This window comes from Ixodes scapularis, unplaced genomic scaffold (genome assembly GCF_016920785.2).
Source record: "Ixodes scapularis isolate PalLabHiFi unplaced genomic scaffold, ASM1692078v2 PGA_scaffold12__126_contigs__length_90152505, whole genome shotgun sequence".
NCBI lineage: Eukaryota > Metazoa > Arthropoda > Arachnida > Ixodida > Ixodidae > Ixodes > Ixodes scapularis.
The window spans coordinates 9,113,651-9,130,697 of record NW_024609838.1 but is presented as its reverse complement, the minus strand read 5'-3'; the positions used below and the strand labels follow the sequence as shown (position 1 = coordinate 9,130,697).

The 17,047-nt window shown below is 44.2% G+C and overlaps 2 protein-coding genes across 2 annotated transcripts; both read right to left on the bottom strand.

Moving 5' to 3' along the window:
• Positions 1–284: 284 nt before the first annotated feature.
• On the bottom strand, positions 285–3,778 carry LOC8028371 (alpha-ketoglutarate-dependent dioxygenase alkB homolog 7, mitochondrial). Its single transcript, XM_002410941.5, has 4 exons — positions 3,434–3,778; positions 2,416–2,589; positions 1,097–1,221; positions 285–458 (listed from the first exon to the last, which is right to left on the bottom strand). The coding sequence occupies exons 1-4, from the start codon at positions 3,755–3,757 to the stop codon at positions 338–340; spliced, it is 744 nt and encodes a 247-aa protein (XP_002410986.4). The 5' UTR covers positions 3,758–3,778; the 3' UTR covers positions 285–337.
• Positions 3,779–5,583: 1,805 nt separating this feature from the next.
• Positions 5,584–17,021, bottom strand: LOC8028370 (very-long-chain enoyl-CoA reductase). The gene is made up of 12 exons (XM_029989732.4): positions 16,857–17,021; positions 14,553–14,603; positions 14,421–14,472; positions 13,816–13,860; positions 11,627–11,730; positions 9,822–9,934; positions 9,337–9,442; positions 9,189–9,261; positions 7,081–7,124; positions 6,935–6,992; positions 6,708–6,842; positions 5,584–5,936 (listed from the first exon to the last, which is right to left on the bottom strand). Exons 1-12 carry the CDS (start codon positions 16,860–16,862, stop codon positions 5,809–5,811), a joined length of 915 nt encoding a protein of 304 aa, XP_029845592.2. The 5' UTR covers positions 16,863–17,021; the 3' UTR covers positions 5,584–5,808.
• Positions 17,022–17,047: the final 26 nt, after the last annotated feature.

The window sequence follows — 17,047 nt, the reverse complement described above, 5'->3', positions numbered from 1 at the left end:
AGATGAGATATGATTGCATGTCTTTATTTATATTCAAATGCTGGAAATTTTTCTCGTTACATATTTCATGCCATACGTCCCTCACACTCGCATATTTATGCGAACTAGTTCTGGTTATTAAATTAATAAAAAAAAAACAAAAAACAAGGGAGCTGGTGGCTTTTCATCTTTAAAACCTGAGAGCAATAAATGAGACAACACAAAAGCCAACTGGCACAACACAAAACATGACTTTAGAGCACTATCTTCTAATCACTTATGTAATTGTAAAGAAGCAATCAGGTAAGTCTTCTATACATATTTATTGCCTAAAAATGACTAGCAGTTCGAGATCCTGTCAACTTGGTTCTTTGCGACACATGACAGAAATTCTTCTCGTCTTCTTGACAGGAGTGGACTTGAATATGGACTGCTCGTTGGGGAGGATCTCGTGCGTGTAGTCGTACCTTGCTGTGCGACTGCAAAGAATTTCACAAACAAATGTCACACATACATCTCAAATCATATCTGACTAAATTGCAATTAAATTACAGGTATAGTTACGAGGTTATCACATGTCATTGTTTCATGCAGGGGAGGGGGTTACAACCTCTATCAGGAAGCTATGCGGAGCGCAAGTTCGTCTGCTTCTTTTGCAGGAGTTGTGGTGATGTCAGAACGCCGAGCTCCGAGTGGTTCTGAATGAAGGATAGTGGGTAGACCCCAAGGCAGCTTGCTTTGAGGTCTACCCACTATACTTCAATCAGCCAATCAGAGCTGGCGTCTTTCTGTTGCCACCGCAACTCAAGCACAAGCAGGCGACTTGCTTTAAAGATACCCTCCCCCCCCCCTGTAATCTTTGCAAGCATTCTCTGCATATCAATTTTATTCGAAAATAAGGACATCCTATTACAATTATTTGCATAACGACCTGTGCAAAGGTAAACTGGTTTTATGAAGATATAGTAACAGCTCGACACCAGGACGTGATTACAAATACTGGAGCAAACACGGCAGCTTCGAGTCAATTCTGAAATTTTTGCAAAACAGAAAAAGAGCTTAATTTGGCTGGGATAGGTATGGTCCCTTAGGGGAAAATTCCTTCAACGTAACGTACGTCATCACGTAGAGAGACCTCCTCTTCAGCAGAATCTTCACCCATCTTTCCTTGTGCTTCTCGTGGACGAGCCGCATCACGCTCGGCGTGAGGAGGGACAGCCCAGCAATGGTGTCCCCGCAGAACTGGGGAGGAGGGTCAGAAGTGTTGCTGAGCATTGCGATAAATAAAATGCAGGAGCACTTAATTACGTTTGAGTGTGATCGGCTGCGGTGCTTTACTTGAAATTGTAAAAAGAATGTTAGAAGTTTATTTGTTCTTTAATTTTTGTTAAACAAATTAGGAGCCCGGTATGTAGTTTGTTGCTTTCCATTATTAGTTCCAATTTTTGAGGTGCTATCCAAATAATTTCTCTCAATACATGTTCTGTGCTACAAATTTTTAGAGTGAGTTTTTTAAAGTAGTTTAAAGTAATATATTTTGTTGGCTTTTGATATAATATATCTGATTTATTATATTTCATTTAATAATTTATTTGTATGTAAGTCTGGTGGATGTTCATAAACATTTGCTAATAGACGGAGGATTCTTTTTTGAAGGACAATTATTTGATTGTAATTCCCTACTGTTGTTGTTCCCCCTATTAATACACCATATGATATTTTTCTATAACATAACAAGTAATATAGCAATGTTTCTAACCATACAGGGAGCAGTTGATTGATTCTATAAATACAGCCTATTGTCTTGACATTTTAAAACAAAGTTTTTATACCGTGAAATACAGAGCATCCCCGCCCACCCTAAAATTTTGCAACATCTGATAAAGGTAAAAAGAAAGATAGGTAAAATTGATGACGTAACAAGAACCCATTCCCCAATTTTCGCGATTATCTTCATATTTTGAGTGGGCGCTTGCTCGGCATTTTACGGTACATGTGTCGTTCAGTTGAATTCTTCATGAAACCATACACCTTAATTAAACCATACATGTGATCGGGCAACTACAGCTAAACCTTCAGTCTCGCACAAAATACCGCAGAAGCGCCCATTTCGTTCAAGCGCCCACTATTAACACTTCCCAAACTTGGGAGTTCTGCAAATTATATGTCAAGCATCTGATTATCGGCACTTGTAAGAAATGCAGAGCGTAAATTTTTATTGAGGGACTTCAAGTGCATTCTCTCAACGTAAGTAGCTACACGTCTTTGCCACGCAGCCGATCACGCCCAAATATAAATCTGTGCACCAGCCTTTGGTACGCAGTTGAAGCGCTAGCACTGAGCAGACGTGGTTTATTGTCGAATCCAACAAGGTTGTTAGTTGCTTTAGGAGGATTTTTTAAAGCTGCAGAGGTTTAACGAGGATAGGAGACGCACCCGAACGCTATCAACGTGTGGCTTGATGTGACCATCCTCTTTCAAGTCCAGGCAGTGAACGTGTGGTATCTGCGCCGCGTCGGACGAAAAGGCGGTGGTTCGGATGCGTTGAAGGATGACGTCGCATGGCGGCGACCAGCTTTTGCGCTCCACCTCCCTGTACCCATGTATTGCCTGCAAAGGAGCAATAAGGCGTCCATTGCCAGAACCTCCAGCAATTTAGGCTCAAACTTTTACAACAGAAACTAGACAACATGAAGGCTACAATATATATCTGTGCATGTATCTATTTTTCTTCTTTTTTACCCTTTAACGACTCGGCAGTAATGAAAGTAGTTGCTCCCCTGTTGTCATCTGACTTTTTAGACCATGTGTGAGCGAATAAATTAATTTTATTTGATTGGAACGCATGTGCACCGCAGCATTCGCACAAAAAACTACTCCAGTGCATGCAGAGAGAAAGTCGTCTGCTTCTTGCCCAGTAGTTGCGGTGACGTCAGAAGGACGCTGAGATCTGATTGGTTCTGAATGAAGGATAGTGGGTAGACCTCAAAGCAAGCTTCCTTAAGGTTTACCCACTACCCTCCATTCAGAACCAATCAGAGCTCAGCGTTCTGACGTCACCATAACCCGTGCAAAAGAAGCAGACAAACTTGCGCTCCGCATAAGGAAGTCCGGAGACAAAATAAACTGGATTTTTGGGTGAAGGTAAATGGAAGCACGACGGCCTAGTATTTCGCTTTAGTGAAACTACATTTTGATAACAATTCTCTAACACAGCGCAAACACGACTTCGACGCTTTTTCGCATTATACTTCTAAAGGGTACTGGCGGGCATCAAAATTTATCGCATAGGTTAGTACCCCAACTCAGCACTTTCTACCACTAAAGAAAAACGAAGAAAACCGATGATGGCTTGCTAGCGCTAACGGTGTCGCGGAGTGTAATTACCACATTCTAAAGACCCTTTGTGGGAAGCACACATCCAAGTTTAATTCGAATATTCAAGGATACTAACGTCGTCCCAATGGCTGCTCTCGTACCTCAGCCTCTTGAACTGCGTTTCGATCTCCTTTAACAACGTGGTTTCTTCGTCCGGCGTAATGAAGTCGTTGTAGAGGGTCATGCAACGGATGACGGTGCCCAGCGTTTCGGAGTCGGACCCTTCAAAATGCTCGTTCAAGAACTCTTTGGACATCTCCTGCTGAGGTGCTGGAATTCCTTGATAATCGGGCTTGAGGGAGCAGGTTCTTTTCCATGATCTGTTGATGACTCGAATCACCAAAGGTGAAAGAATCGCGCAGCGCGCAGTTAACGTTTTACTGCCCATGAGCGCTGCCATCTTGAAATTACTCTCGTAATCAGGCCATCAGGCATCACTGACAGCAATGGTGGCGATGACGCTTGACGGCTTGGCGGCATTTTCGGTTCACGTTTCCGTCGAGCTTCCTGTGAAGCACGCGCAGCGCGAAACATTATTTAATGTTTTATAGTTATTTAATTTCATTTAAAACGCTATACGAAGTACAAACTTCTGCACATTACAAGCAGCCTAGCAATTCTGACGGGCAAACTTCCTTGTACAAAATCTCGAAAGTAGTATGTGTCTTGCACCTTCTGATTGCGAACAGAGTGGTCCTGCAAGCAGAGCGGTAACCTAACAAAGGAGCTGCTAAGCAAAGCTCACTTGGAAGCCGTGCTGCACCAGCGGGAAATCCCATATTTGAAAACTTCTAGTAAATCATAACTTTTTTTTTTTTTTTAAGGCACGTTTTTGCGTTTTCGGTTTTTATTTCTTCAAAATGCGGCATACTTTTTTCGGAGTTTATTTTAAGAGTAAATTTTAGTTTTTTTTTTTCGGTGCATATTTATGCCCACAAGTTTATCGTTTTTTTTCGGTGAACATGAAAGAAATGCCATCGGACACCGGATTAGATGATCCTTGTAATTCTGGTATTTGTGATCCCTCAAGGCAAATACATTGAAAAAAAAAACAAAAAAAAAAAACGAAAAACATTGACATTTTATTTGGCAATTGTGTGCAACTGAAAAAAAAAAAAAAAAGTACAAAAAAGTTAGTGCTCAAAAAACATGGAACTTCACCTTCTGTACATCAGGATTACGTTATCTCATTATAGTAAGCACACATGTACCTTCCCAGGTTCTCCTCGTTGATCCACTCTCATTCTTTCCTGTTAATGACCCTGGGCCTCGAGAATGCCCTCTCAACGTTAACACTGGACACTGGCAGGCTGAGAAGATGAAGTGCTGCCTAATCCAAAATCGGCCAATCAACCAAATGTGACTACCAAAAGAGACACGGTGCGACGTTTTGAAGCGCAACATATTTTGTGTACTCACTAAAACTCTGGTTGCAGATCTTGACATGAAGCTAAAAACCTTATACTAACCCGCACCCAAACTTTTATTTTTTTATTTTATTTAGGACAGGAATTTGACACACTAAGCCCGATCGCATAAAAGACACAAATGTCCTGCAAAAGACAACCCAAGACCTCTTTTTTTGCATGTTGAACCTTGGAAGAGGTCAATCACGAAGAAATCACACAATGTCAAACCTTGCCAATGCCCTCTCACCCCCGCCCATCTCCAACACGATCCTAAAAAACTGACCATTTTTGGTTAAAACAGAATTTTAAAGAATGGATTCGGCTTACTTTTATTGGTTTAAACCGAAAATGACGAACCTAAACACGGACTTTTTTCGGTTAAAACCGAATCTCCGAAAATGGATTCAGCGTACCTTTAGCGGTTTAAACCGAAAACTCCGAACCCTAGCCTAGACGCTGTGAGCAGAGCTGAAACTATAGAGTCCGTCGAGGTGAACATATCTACAGGCGTCCAAGTGGCCGGTATCCGCAGCAAAAAAGTAAACTTTAAAACAATATGGTACGCCCCTTCTATATTTTCTGTGACTCCACCGCAGTAGGCTGCAACAGTTTGTTGAAAAACGCAGTAGCCGAGTTGTCGCGTTGTTCTTGCTCGGCTGAGCTGCCATTGCAACTACCTTCAATGGAACGTGCAAAATTAATTTTTATGGTAACATCTGATGCTGCGTATTAAACTATAATAGGTCAATTGTAGCCAAGTGTTGATATCGTGTTTCAGCTAAAAATGTCTGTGTGAATGAATTAAGACGAAACTACAAAGGGAAAAAGAAAATGTTTGCTTTAATGCAGACGAAGAAGCCCCCAACATGAGTATTTCCACCCCCCCACACACACACTTCGGAATGTTGTTCGAAGAAAGGCGGTCGCACGAAGGTTACGCCACAGAACTGACACTGCAGAAAAGACTCGAGTTGTTGCGCGCAGAAAGAAAGACGATTGGCCCGCGAGTGTCGTCCAATGGAAGCGAGAGGGGAGCGGAGGCTCAGAGCACGAATGGAACGATGGCCTTCCTGTCCTTGGGGTAGTTGGGAAACTCTTTCTTGTAGTTGCGGTGCTTCCCCAACGCCCACACGGCCATCTGGTAGAAGCCGGCCAGGGTGAACAGGCCAGCTGGAACGGAACAAACAAATAGAATTGAAGCCACGAGTGACAGCTTGGATAGCTTGGAAAACTCGTACGCTCGGAAGGACTGCCGTCGCGCAACGCTTGGAAATCGGACAGCCTCGAGACAAAGGAGTTGCCCTGGAGATGGCATTGAACTGGCACTTTACTATGAGCAGCCCGTGTTGTTGTCCTACGTGCGTTTTTAATGCAATATTGCGTCTTAACCGAAGCTAACTCAAGTTCTGCGACTGAGGAAAGCGAAGCATGCCGTCGCACGGTAAGAGGTCGCAGAGTTGGCCAGCTGCCAAAAGTTTTTAAAACTATAAAGATTGAGAGGACGAAGCGACACTTCAAAAGGATGCAGTTGTGCATGCCAGAAAGGTCGACACGAGCATTGGCCGCATTGCTCAAAATGCAGTTCTGCACACGACGATCTGTTCAATAAATTAAAATACACCTGCAAATAAGTGAAGAGCATGTAACTCTTAAAATAAGGAGAATCCGACATTTCTACATTCAAAGCCTCGTGGCATGTCAATAAACACCCTCAAATATTTTTCCCTTCTAGATCTGCGTGAACTCTTCCATTGAATCTACGAGGGCGCAGAATTGCAGATTTTACATCTATAACTTGCTACTCTGTCTAGATGATGCACCGACACTTTGATGCCATCTCACCCATTTCCGTCGGCGAGTTTTACGGCCCTTTTCCCTCGACAAACGTTGGCAAGCGTGCGATACGAGCGTGGAACAAACGTGGTGGCACGGGCAACTCACCTGGAACGCACTGGGTCATGACGGTGAAGGACAGCCAGGCCATGACTTCGTATGTGTAGTTCGGGCACGACACCATGCCGAAGAGCCAGGTGAACGGGTTGGCAGTGGCCACAGGGATCTTCCTCTCCTTAGTGCCTGCAAAAGCGATTAGGTGACGCCAGTGACGAGCGCCGAAACTTGTGGCGATTCACAAGACGACCTCGCAAATCCAGACTGCGGCCGCTCACCGGAGGGCCTCAGGTTCCTCAGTGCGACGTGGATGCTCAGGTTTCCGAGCTCGGCAAACTGAAAGACCGCAAGGGACGAATTGTGTGAGGGGACGCGGCGTCTCGAGCGGCGCCGCGGGAAGACTGCCACGCCAACACAAACTTACCAGGAATGCAGCCAGTCCCGCATACATCTGCTGGGCGCCGAGACCTATTGAGAAAGAAAAAGGAAGGTGAAAAGATGAAGCAATGCTACCACCCAAACGTAAGCGATGGACGAGAGCGGGCCTAAAAGAAACTGACACTATAGTCACTCAAGATGTGAGGACAGCAAAAGCAAAATCTTAAAAATGACCAGTTGCTGCGTCGATTGCTAAGGTGCCGGGTTCTCGAGATCCAAGGACACCAGCCAGTAAAATGTTTGCGATTACGGATTCGTAAAAAAACAAAAAGTCATACGTTCAAGGTCATAATGACCATAACAAGCAGAGGAACCCCAAAAACTTGGAATGTTGCCAATTTACTTCGTTATCTACGGGCACGTATTTTAATAGTGAAATTTCTCTATTATATACTCACTATTTCATAAAATTCAAGCAAAGTGAGGGTTTCGAAATTTTAATACTTTACTCCGTTTCTTGATAACTTGGCAAACTGTGGAGGATGCGGCCCCCACGACCCCATAAGAGCGTAAGAGCAAGGCACGCAATAACAGTCCACGGTCGATGCCTCATTACCGCCACAGCAACAGCGCCGTCCGCAACAAAATAGTTCTAGGCTTCTTCTCCTTTTAACGGCAATTGAACTCGCACGCTTCAATCTCTAACGAGAAGATACGAAGTGTAAAGAATGAATAATCACAAATTTATGAGTTTCAATTATATTTAAAACAAAAAAGTGACGCCACATCTGTTTCCGCTCCCAATATTTTTTTTCTCCGTGTAGAGCCGTGGCTGTTGGCGATTGCTTGCGATCGCAGCCGTGTAATCGGCCGTTTCCGCTCAAAACATCCCTTGCGCCCCAGCATTAGCACCCGTCGCACATCCGTGGCTAAATTGAGCGGATGGTTGTCTCATAAACTGTTCCCAAAATGCTCGCTATTCCACCACACAGAAATTTCGCTACGGTGGAAGTTCATCCAAAGTTGGTTGGTTTTGGAGCAGACGACTCTTGGCTAGCAGGCAACAGCCGGTTCCTCTGGGCCTCGCACTTCGCATTTGGTGTAGCGACACAAATACTCTCGTGACGTTGGGTCACGTGCATCGCTAGCCTCCACAGTTTGCAAAGTTATCGAGAAAAGGAGTATAGTTGAGGTTTCATGGTAAAGGGGTACCCGAAAATTTTTTTAGCCACTCCAACTAACTATGTTTTTTGGAATAACCGGCCCCTTTCCAGTATGCTGCTTAGTATCTTAAGATTCAGAATAGTTATTGTGAAATCGGCAAGCGAAAATGATGTTGAAACCCACATTCAAAAAGACCCTCACTTTGCAGTGCCGCGACGTTGGTGGAATGCAAGCTTGCAGGTCGAGCAAGCAGCCTAAAAAATGGACTATGCCGCGCAATTCTTTTGCTCTGCTGCGTGGGTGCTGGAGCGGGCTTCCAAAGCATTCATTTGCTTGTTGCGGTTGCTGGAGCGGGCTTCCAAAGCATTCATTTGCTTTTAATCAGTTGCGAACAAAGTCCATAGACCAAAGAGCGAGCCCCTGTCTGCCGCTAACATAACGTTTTCATTGTTGCCAGCCGAGACTTTCACCTTGAAAAGCACGGTGAGGACCAAAATTGTAAATTAACCTGGCGAACAAATTTTATTTTGGCCCAATATTTGGGTTACTATTTCAGCGATGTTTAATGGTGTGTTTAGCAAATCTTCAGGCAAATCGAGGACTATAAAGAAAACGCTGGAGTACCCCTTTGATACCAGTTAACTTGATGTTGAATCTTGACTTTGGAAACCAAGTCTTTCAGATTTTTGGTCATTTTTGAAATTAAGCCACCTTGGCCCACTGTTAGTTGGTCATGTTCACAGCATGCTAAAAACAACAATAAACAAAAGAATCTGTGCTTTTTTTTTTCTTTTTTTTTATACATAAGAAAATTGGTTACTGTTGATCCACTTTGATTGGCGGCTGTCATTTTAATGGGTAAAATACCGACAACTGATTTATTTACTTTCACTGCCACAAAAAGTGTGTTGCAAGGGAACACGCAAACTACTAAAACTACACTACAACTACGACGCAACCACAAAAATCCAGATCAAACAGCGTTCTTACTCGGTGGAGTGTAAAGAGGGTGGTTGACGTAGTAGCCGATGTACATGCCGAACAGCCAGTAGTATGAGCAATTCTGCAAGACAAAACATGTCAGCATGGCGGCATTTCCTTCTTCAACAAGGACACCGGATACAAAGGGGCCACCCACCTTGAACAAGTTCATGATGGGCATGGTGCCATGGGAGAACCGGTGAACAAACAGCGTCTCCAGCAGCCGCTTGGCATAGTGAATCACCCAGCAGCCGGCAGCCACGCTGGAACGAGACACCCATTTAAAGCCAACTGGCACAAAGACATCCACAGTATTTTGTATTCGTCCTGCTCGAAACATTTTTCTCAGATACCGAAAGTTGGGAGAACGGTGGAGGAGTCCCCGCTGTTGATTCCTGGATTCGTTAATCTTACTGGATTGACAGTGACTTCAGAAACTGGGAGAGGAGGCTGGTCTACTGCACAAGGCTGTAATGTGCCATTCGGCGACAATGGCTCTCCGTTTTCGCGAAAGGTTTTAGTCAAGTCTGATTATTCTGAGTGCTGCCTTGACATCCCTTCCGGACCTGTCCTAGTTCCAGAATGAACGCTCCTAAATGAAGCTTGAAAACTGAAGTAAGATTTCAACGGCATGATACTCACTGCACCACAAAGTGCATTGGCTTGGTGTGCGCATCTGCACCGTAAAACAAGGACGGCCTGGTGTAAGTCACAAGGTACAGCGCCAGGGGTCCGAAGTACTCCACCAGGAACACCTAGAGGGGAAAGGGACAAGGCGTTGCAAAAATTAAAACTTGCCAGGTGGAGGTGGTTTAGTTAGACTGCCAATTTCAACAGAACCACCTCCCCCCTCACACATACACCAATACACCAACAATGAATCTAAAGCCGGATAGTGGTTACAGCGTTGCTGGACTTAGTTGGGATTTAGCCAGTTGAGTCCTCCCCTAGTCTGGCAACACTGAAATTTCAAGCTCTAGGTTAGGTGGCACAAGCGTCCACTCCTTATAAAGGGTACAGCTGTTAGCATCCATCCATCTAGCCACGGGAAATTTGGTTAAAAAAGTCTAAAGTGTTATACAATACACAAAATTGTAGTGGTAGACAATAAAAGAAATGGAACTACAGGCCCGTTCACACTCTTGCGACCTCTTAAAGGGGCACTGACACATCAAAATCGAATTTATTTTATTATCCGAAACGATTGAAAATGATGCCGGGACATTACCCTCAAAATTCGAAACTTGGGAATTCAGTATTTGTGAATTAAAAAAACAATTTCCAAATGCCGAATTTGAAGTTCCCGCGCGATCCGCGCCAGTGCAGTGAGTCAAATTTTGCGGTCTCCTGCGACTCGACTTTCGGACCTCCGCACCACGCTGTGAAGCAAAGCGCCGTTGCTACCGCGACCCGAAGAGAGGAGGAGGTGAGCAGGCGGGATAGAAGGGAGCCGGCGCGGGGAAAAACCGGTTTCTTCCCCGACTCGGCGATAAGCCGCTGCTCGAGCGCCGCCAAGTTTTCCGAGGGAGAACACAAATCCAGGAAGCGACATTACACCGAAATCTGATTTTTGGTATTTCAAAAAGAAAGGCCGTAGTGCGTTCGTCATTGCGTTAAAAAACATGTTTTACGATTGCCGTTATTAAATGTTTAGAAATGTCGCCTACAAAGCTTCTACATTTCCTGATTTTTGACGTCACCGATCAGAAGAAGCAAGGAGGTGAGCGCGGGAAATATAAACGCCAAAAATAAAAAGGCGGGCGCGCGCGCAAAAAATTTTTTTTTCGCGATGCGTTTTTTTTTTTGCGTGTCTATGACTACAATTTGCATAGTTTTAGACAATAAAAAAGAGTACGACCTTTGGGGTGTCACTGCCCCTTTAAGACTGGGTTCCTTAAAACCTCTTACAACGAGACGACACACTGGCGCCATCTATTGGGTAGCAGTGTAAACTTGGCGGTCCGGCATATTTACTATTTCCCTCGCTCATTATCCTTCGCCCTTATGAAATGCAGTTCCAGGGTCACCGCGTAAATGGCGCTAGCGCACCAGTGTGTTCTTTCGTCCGAAGAAATTTTAAGAGGTTTTAACAACAAGTCTCGTCTCTCTCGGTCGTGCTCGGTTGCAAGAGTGTAAACAGGCCTTTAGAGTCAAATTTAAAGGGCGGGTGTGTAAATGTTTCCAGGCTAAGTGGCGCAAGATACCACTCAATACGAAGGGCGAAGCCAATACCATCCATCCACTCATCCGCTGTCTCTGGGCAGCTTTTTTGCTTGGCATCTGCCCTCATGTGATGGAAATAAATGGATTCCTAAGTTTATTAATATTTTTTTCAAGCAATATAAGAATGTTACAAAAAGCAGGGAAAAGTAGCCTGCACTAATGTGAGTGCATGCTATGTGTCTTTACGGTAGGTTGCTGTACTTTACAAGTAGTGCAAGACTTGCCGTTTTCCAACCAATCTGGGGACCAAGGTCCTTGAGGTACAGTTGGCTGCCAGATTTGAAGTTGAGGCTCTTGAGGGTTTCATTATCTCTCAGGCTCTTGCCCTCTGAAAAAATAAAAAATAATGTGGATTGTAACTGTTTTTTTTGACAGTTCAGTCTGAACACCTTTCTTTACTATGCAGCAGAAAGTTTGTTTGTGTGCATGCATTATAAATAGCTCATACATTGTATCCATATGTACAAAATTTTTTTTTTTTTTTAACAGTTTGGATGGTAAGAGGATGCCATAAAACAAATTTAAAGCAAAAAAGAAAATTTTCGGAGCTTTATTTCCGGCACGAGACAATTTTTTGTCAAGCGAGGTGTAGCGGTGCTCCTTTCCACTTTTTTCTCTCACACCTGTGCACTCCATGCGGAGGAGAGGTAAGCCACTTGGATTGGCTTGGCCGCTCGGCTGAAAAACGCAAGCGAGCCTCGTGCGACTTCCGCTTAACTTCGGCGCGCGCTGTGTTCTTGGTTTCTGTGCTGGTGGTGATGGCAGTGGTAGCTTGCGTTAGACGTCTGCGTGGGCCGATATTTAGGAGCCCGGTCCAGCCGGCCCGCTGTCCTTTGTGCCCGGGCCCGCCATCTATTTTTGACAGCTGGCCCGACCTGATGCTAGTTTTGACGAGCACGCGAGGCCCACTCTATTTTCGCCCAGTATGAATAGCTCACAAATTGTGTGCTGTGGCAGCTCACTTGCCACTGCTACACACATTGATGGTATCCAATAGTCGCTAAAGTCAGAAATTTTTTCTTTCTTTTTGCTGCTATTTTAGTTGGACCAACCTGCGTGCCCAGGCAGCTCGTAAAAAAAAAAAAAAAAAGAATAACCCACATTGTCCTTTCTTGCAATTAAACACGCGTATCAAAAAGGGCAGAAAAGTAAAAATGGCAAGCAACAGTTCAGACAGAAGACAGACAAAGTTCTAAATTGCCCACTCCCCATGTGTACAACCTAAAAGAAAATTCTACAAAAATACCATTGTTTCTTGCAGTGGTCTGTGGGAAATTGTTTAGGAAAAGCACACCTAAGGGGAACCTCTTCACCCATATTGCGGTTGCATGCACAACTACACACAGAAGGTGTATGCCTGCAAGGGTTCCCATTGTGAGCAAATTTGCGCATGTTAATGGGGAGAAGCAACTGTATGACGACGGCGCCGCGGGCGACGGGAATGAACGCCGCGTCGCTGGTGTTCTGGAAGAGCATTCAGTGCGCACACACCGAACCGTAGAAACAGACACATGCTTTTAATATTTGGAACTCCCCCGCTGTGGTCCCTCCCCCAACCCCCCGAATAAGCTTTCAAAGACACTGATGCTTAAAAAAAATTTTAAAAAGTAACCACTGGTTTGGTTTGCTCGGGCTCGCCTTGAAGACTTGAATACAAGGCCCGTGTCAGGCCCTGACCTTTCATGGATGTAGCCGTAAAGCCCGAGCCCGGTGGCTTGTGGGCTAGCCCTTACTGTGCAGGACCCTAGTCTGCATGCTTTGCGTTGGATCCGGAGTTGAAGTGTAGACTTCTAGACCGAATCAAGTTTTGAGGCCGTATCAAGACCGCATCAAGTTTTCGAGGCGTGTCCTCATAGGGGATTTGCCCCTACGAGGACCCGCCTCGAAAATGAGCAAACTTCCCCACAGAAAGCTCCAGCGGGTCGCAGCTCCTGCTCAGTCAAAACGGAAGCAATGATTTTCTTAGAGTTGTTTCTCGAACATCGAAATATTTTGTTAAAAAAAAAGTGCAACAAATAAACGAAGATCAATAAACAACTTGTAGAGCCCATAGGAAGCCCCTGAAAGAGCACAAGCACCACGTGACTATAGTGGCCAGTCACGTGACTGCTAATTGCCACTTTTCCACTGGCCCCCGCGGGTGTCAACTACAAATTCGTTTTGTGCTGTAAAAATACTAGCTCCCAAAACTTTTTTTTTTCCGTTAAAAATTTATTTTATGTTTTTTTTTTTTTTTTACTTAAGCCGTTTAAGAAAATTTCTTTTGCATATGATCTTTAAGGTTGTTATATTTTTGCATGGGCTTATAGTTCCCGCACGCATGTTTTATTTTTCTACTGCATTGATAGACACTTATCACTGAATTCTCATAACTTCTTTCGGGGATAAAGCAGGAAATGGAAGGCAAGCATACTTGGTTCGCTCTTCAGCGACTGGCGGTCGGGGTACAGCTTCGGCTCTGCAAGGGAAACATTTAAGTGACATGAATCACTGGGCTTAAAACTGACTGTCACGAGATACGAAGCACATTTCTTTCCTAACACAGATGCTCCAACAAAGTTCATACAGTTTGGCTAAGAGCTACCGCATTAATATTCATGAACTAATGAGAGTTTCAAGTCACCTAGCTGTGGTAGCAGCAGACTCCTACGGTAATCATTGAGTAACGATACTAGTACTTGCAATGAATTACTTTTTAGAGTAATTTCATAACTGTTTTATTACTTTTAATAGGAACTAATTGCAAGAGTACTCCATAATACCGATTTTCAAACCGGCAGAAAAAGCCGTCGTTCTGAAACAAGTAATTGAAGACCTAATGGTTACTTTTCCAAGTAATGGGCAATTCATTTTCAAGTAATCAAGTGATTTAATCGAATAATTCTAACCAAGAGTAATTTGTAATTGCAATCAATTATTTTTTTTTCAAGTAATGCGTACAAGACTGGGTAGCAGTAACTTTTTCCAAATTGACACCGCTCAAAATGACCCCAGGTGCACAACTGCCTCGAGACTTACTGATGCGGTGAACTTGCTTCTTAATGTCTGTGATTGTCGCCGACGGGTCCACCTAGGTGACGGTAAAGGAGTTAGCTTGTCAACTCCCTGTTAAAGGAAGTTCCCGATGGGGAAATCTTTCCCTCCACTCACCCCTTCTAATGTGGCAATGGAACGGTTGGAGCCCGACTGTACTATCACCACCTGCGCGAAGAAACACAAAAACACTAGTGACTATGTCAGAGTTAAAAAAATAAAAGACACAAAGAAAGCAAGGAGAAAGACTGGACTCTTAACAACGGAGCTTCGTGTATTTTCTACCTATTTTTTTTAATAAGAAGGTCGTAGTACCCTGCCCAATCATCCAACTTGTTGCATTAGTTGCAATTCAACTGAAAAAATGTCCTTCAAGCCGAGTGTCTACGATATATCTGTTGCATATACCTTATCTCAAGAGTTCTGTGCAGTGTCCTAAGAGACACGGGGCAGGCATGGGGCTTTAGAAATCGCAGTTTGCCTGAGGGGCTAGAAGAATTGATGCAAAAGACTGTGACTTGAGACTCAGAAGTGGCAGAAAAGGTACTGTATCATACCAACAAAAGAGAAAGAACAGTCTCATTGTGTCCATAACTTTTGTTCAAGAGCATGCACCACAGTAGGTGTCTCCCCGTTATCCACCCATGCATGTTAAACAAGAAACTATTTCCTTACAAACTCTGCATTTTACAAGGAAAGTTAATTTTATTTTGAGTTAAACAGATATTAATATACTAGCCTGCTGCTGCAGCTGCTTGATGTGTGGAGATATATATGCAGCGTTCCATCATCAATTGCCACAGCATATACAGGGTGTCAGAAATCATAAGGCGGGCTCAAATGTAGTCCGGACAAATCGGCGCCTATGTGTGGCAACCTCGAATTTTCACAAAAAGTTTATTTGGGTGAAGCAATTAATCCCGCGAAATTTCAAGGCTTAGATCCCTTCCTGCGAAAAATTAGACTAAAAAGCTTGCCAGAATCAACGGCGAACGTTGAGTTTGTCAGAATTGGACCTGCGTCCCCATCTCTTGGAAGGCACAGCAAGTTCAGGACACACTCCGTCAAAAGCTGACGACTCTGCCGTCCCCTCGCTGTGCTTAACAGGAGACGGTGCCGCGAGCCAAATTCTCGCAAACTTAATTGGTCATCCACGCAAACATACAAATTCTCGCAAACTTAATTGGTCATCCAGGCAAACACTCACAAGTATGTTGGTATATTTTTTTCACAGGAAGGCCTTTGCCTTGAAATTTTACGAGGTACATTGCACCCCTAAAACGCACATCAGGATAAAGTTTTAAATTGCGACACGCAAGAACAGGTATTTTTAAGCCGATTTTAGAGCCAGACAATAGTCTGTCGGAGGTTAAGGAAGCGGGGCAAAGGAATTCCTCTTGCAAAGCCCTCTACTCTTTCCTAGAGGATTTGTGCGTGCATACCTTTGCACTGCTCCCCTCTGTATATCGTTTTATTTGAGTTTTCATTCTTGTTTCGTGCTCCAAACTTGTCACCCTCCTGAATGCAGCTGGCACTTCGAGCCCTCATCGACGTCTGCCGCATGCGTGAACGTGGTCACACTCCTCCATCTACACCCAGAGAAGGACTTATACAACTCCGCCACATGCGAAGTTCTGCGGCCGGTCGCTGAAATGAGTTCGTTAGCGCTGTGGGTTGCGCCGAGCAAAAGCGCACCTTGGCTAGAAGGAAGCGTTCCGTGTCGCTCGGAGTCAAAAACAATGCAAGGTAAAGCGCACGGAAAACGTCGGTCGCACAATCGTCCGCTTCTCTGGTTTTTACCGGTGTCGTCAGCGAGGAGGAAACGAGGAAATTAAAAGCAAGGTCTCACGGTTTCTCTTCCAAAGAGATGGCGGCTGGTTTCCCGGGCGATCGTTAAAGGAAAAATAGGCACCCGTAATGAATAGTAAAATATATATTTAAAACAAAAGGCGACCTACGGAAGGATGCTTAAAAATAGCTGTTTATAAACTAGCATTTGTACGGAGATCTATCTGCAAGGAAAGAAAAAACTGGTTTAAAAACGGTTTTTACCAGACGAGTGCGCCTGAAATGAGGAAACAGAAATCAGCCAGCGATACGATCACTGATGAAACTAAAAAGAAAAGAAATTATGTCTGGAGACGCCTTGGGCAACGCTCCGAAGGTTGTGTACACCTTTAAACATGAGCCACGTTTTTTTTTTTTTTTTTTTTTTTTTTTTTTTTTAATGCATGCGATACAACGTGCCATGTTAATCGCTCCCAGGAAAACGGTCACAAAATGCTTTTTGATCGAAACAGTACGGGTTTGATGATATTTACCGAACAGCGCAAGTTCGCACTTGCGCTGTTCTTTTTACTCTGCGTGCGAGGTCTGAAATAAATAATATGCCGGTAAAAGCACCGCCGCAGTCGAACTTACCTCCATTTCAGTATCGTTGCACTTGAAATGCTGCCAGAACAGCCTTTCGTTCCAGGTGAGATAGGGAAGTAATGCAGGTGAAGACCGACGCTGAGCCGCAGCGATGAGCTTCGGACGATACAGCGGGAACGGTGTGAAGTGCACTTTTCTTTTTCTTGTTTTTCGCCGGAAGAGTTTACGGGAACGACGGG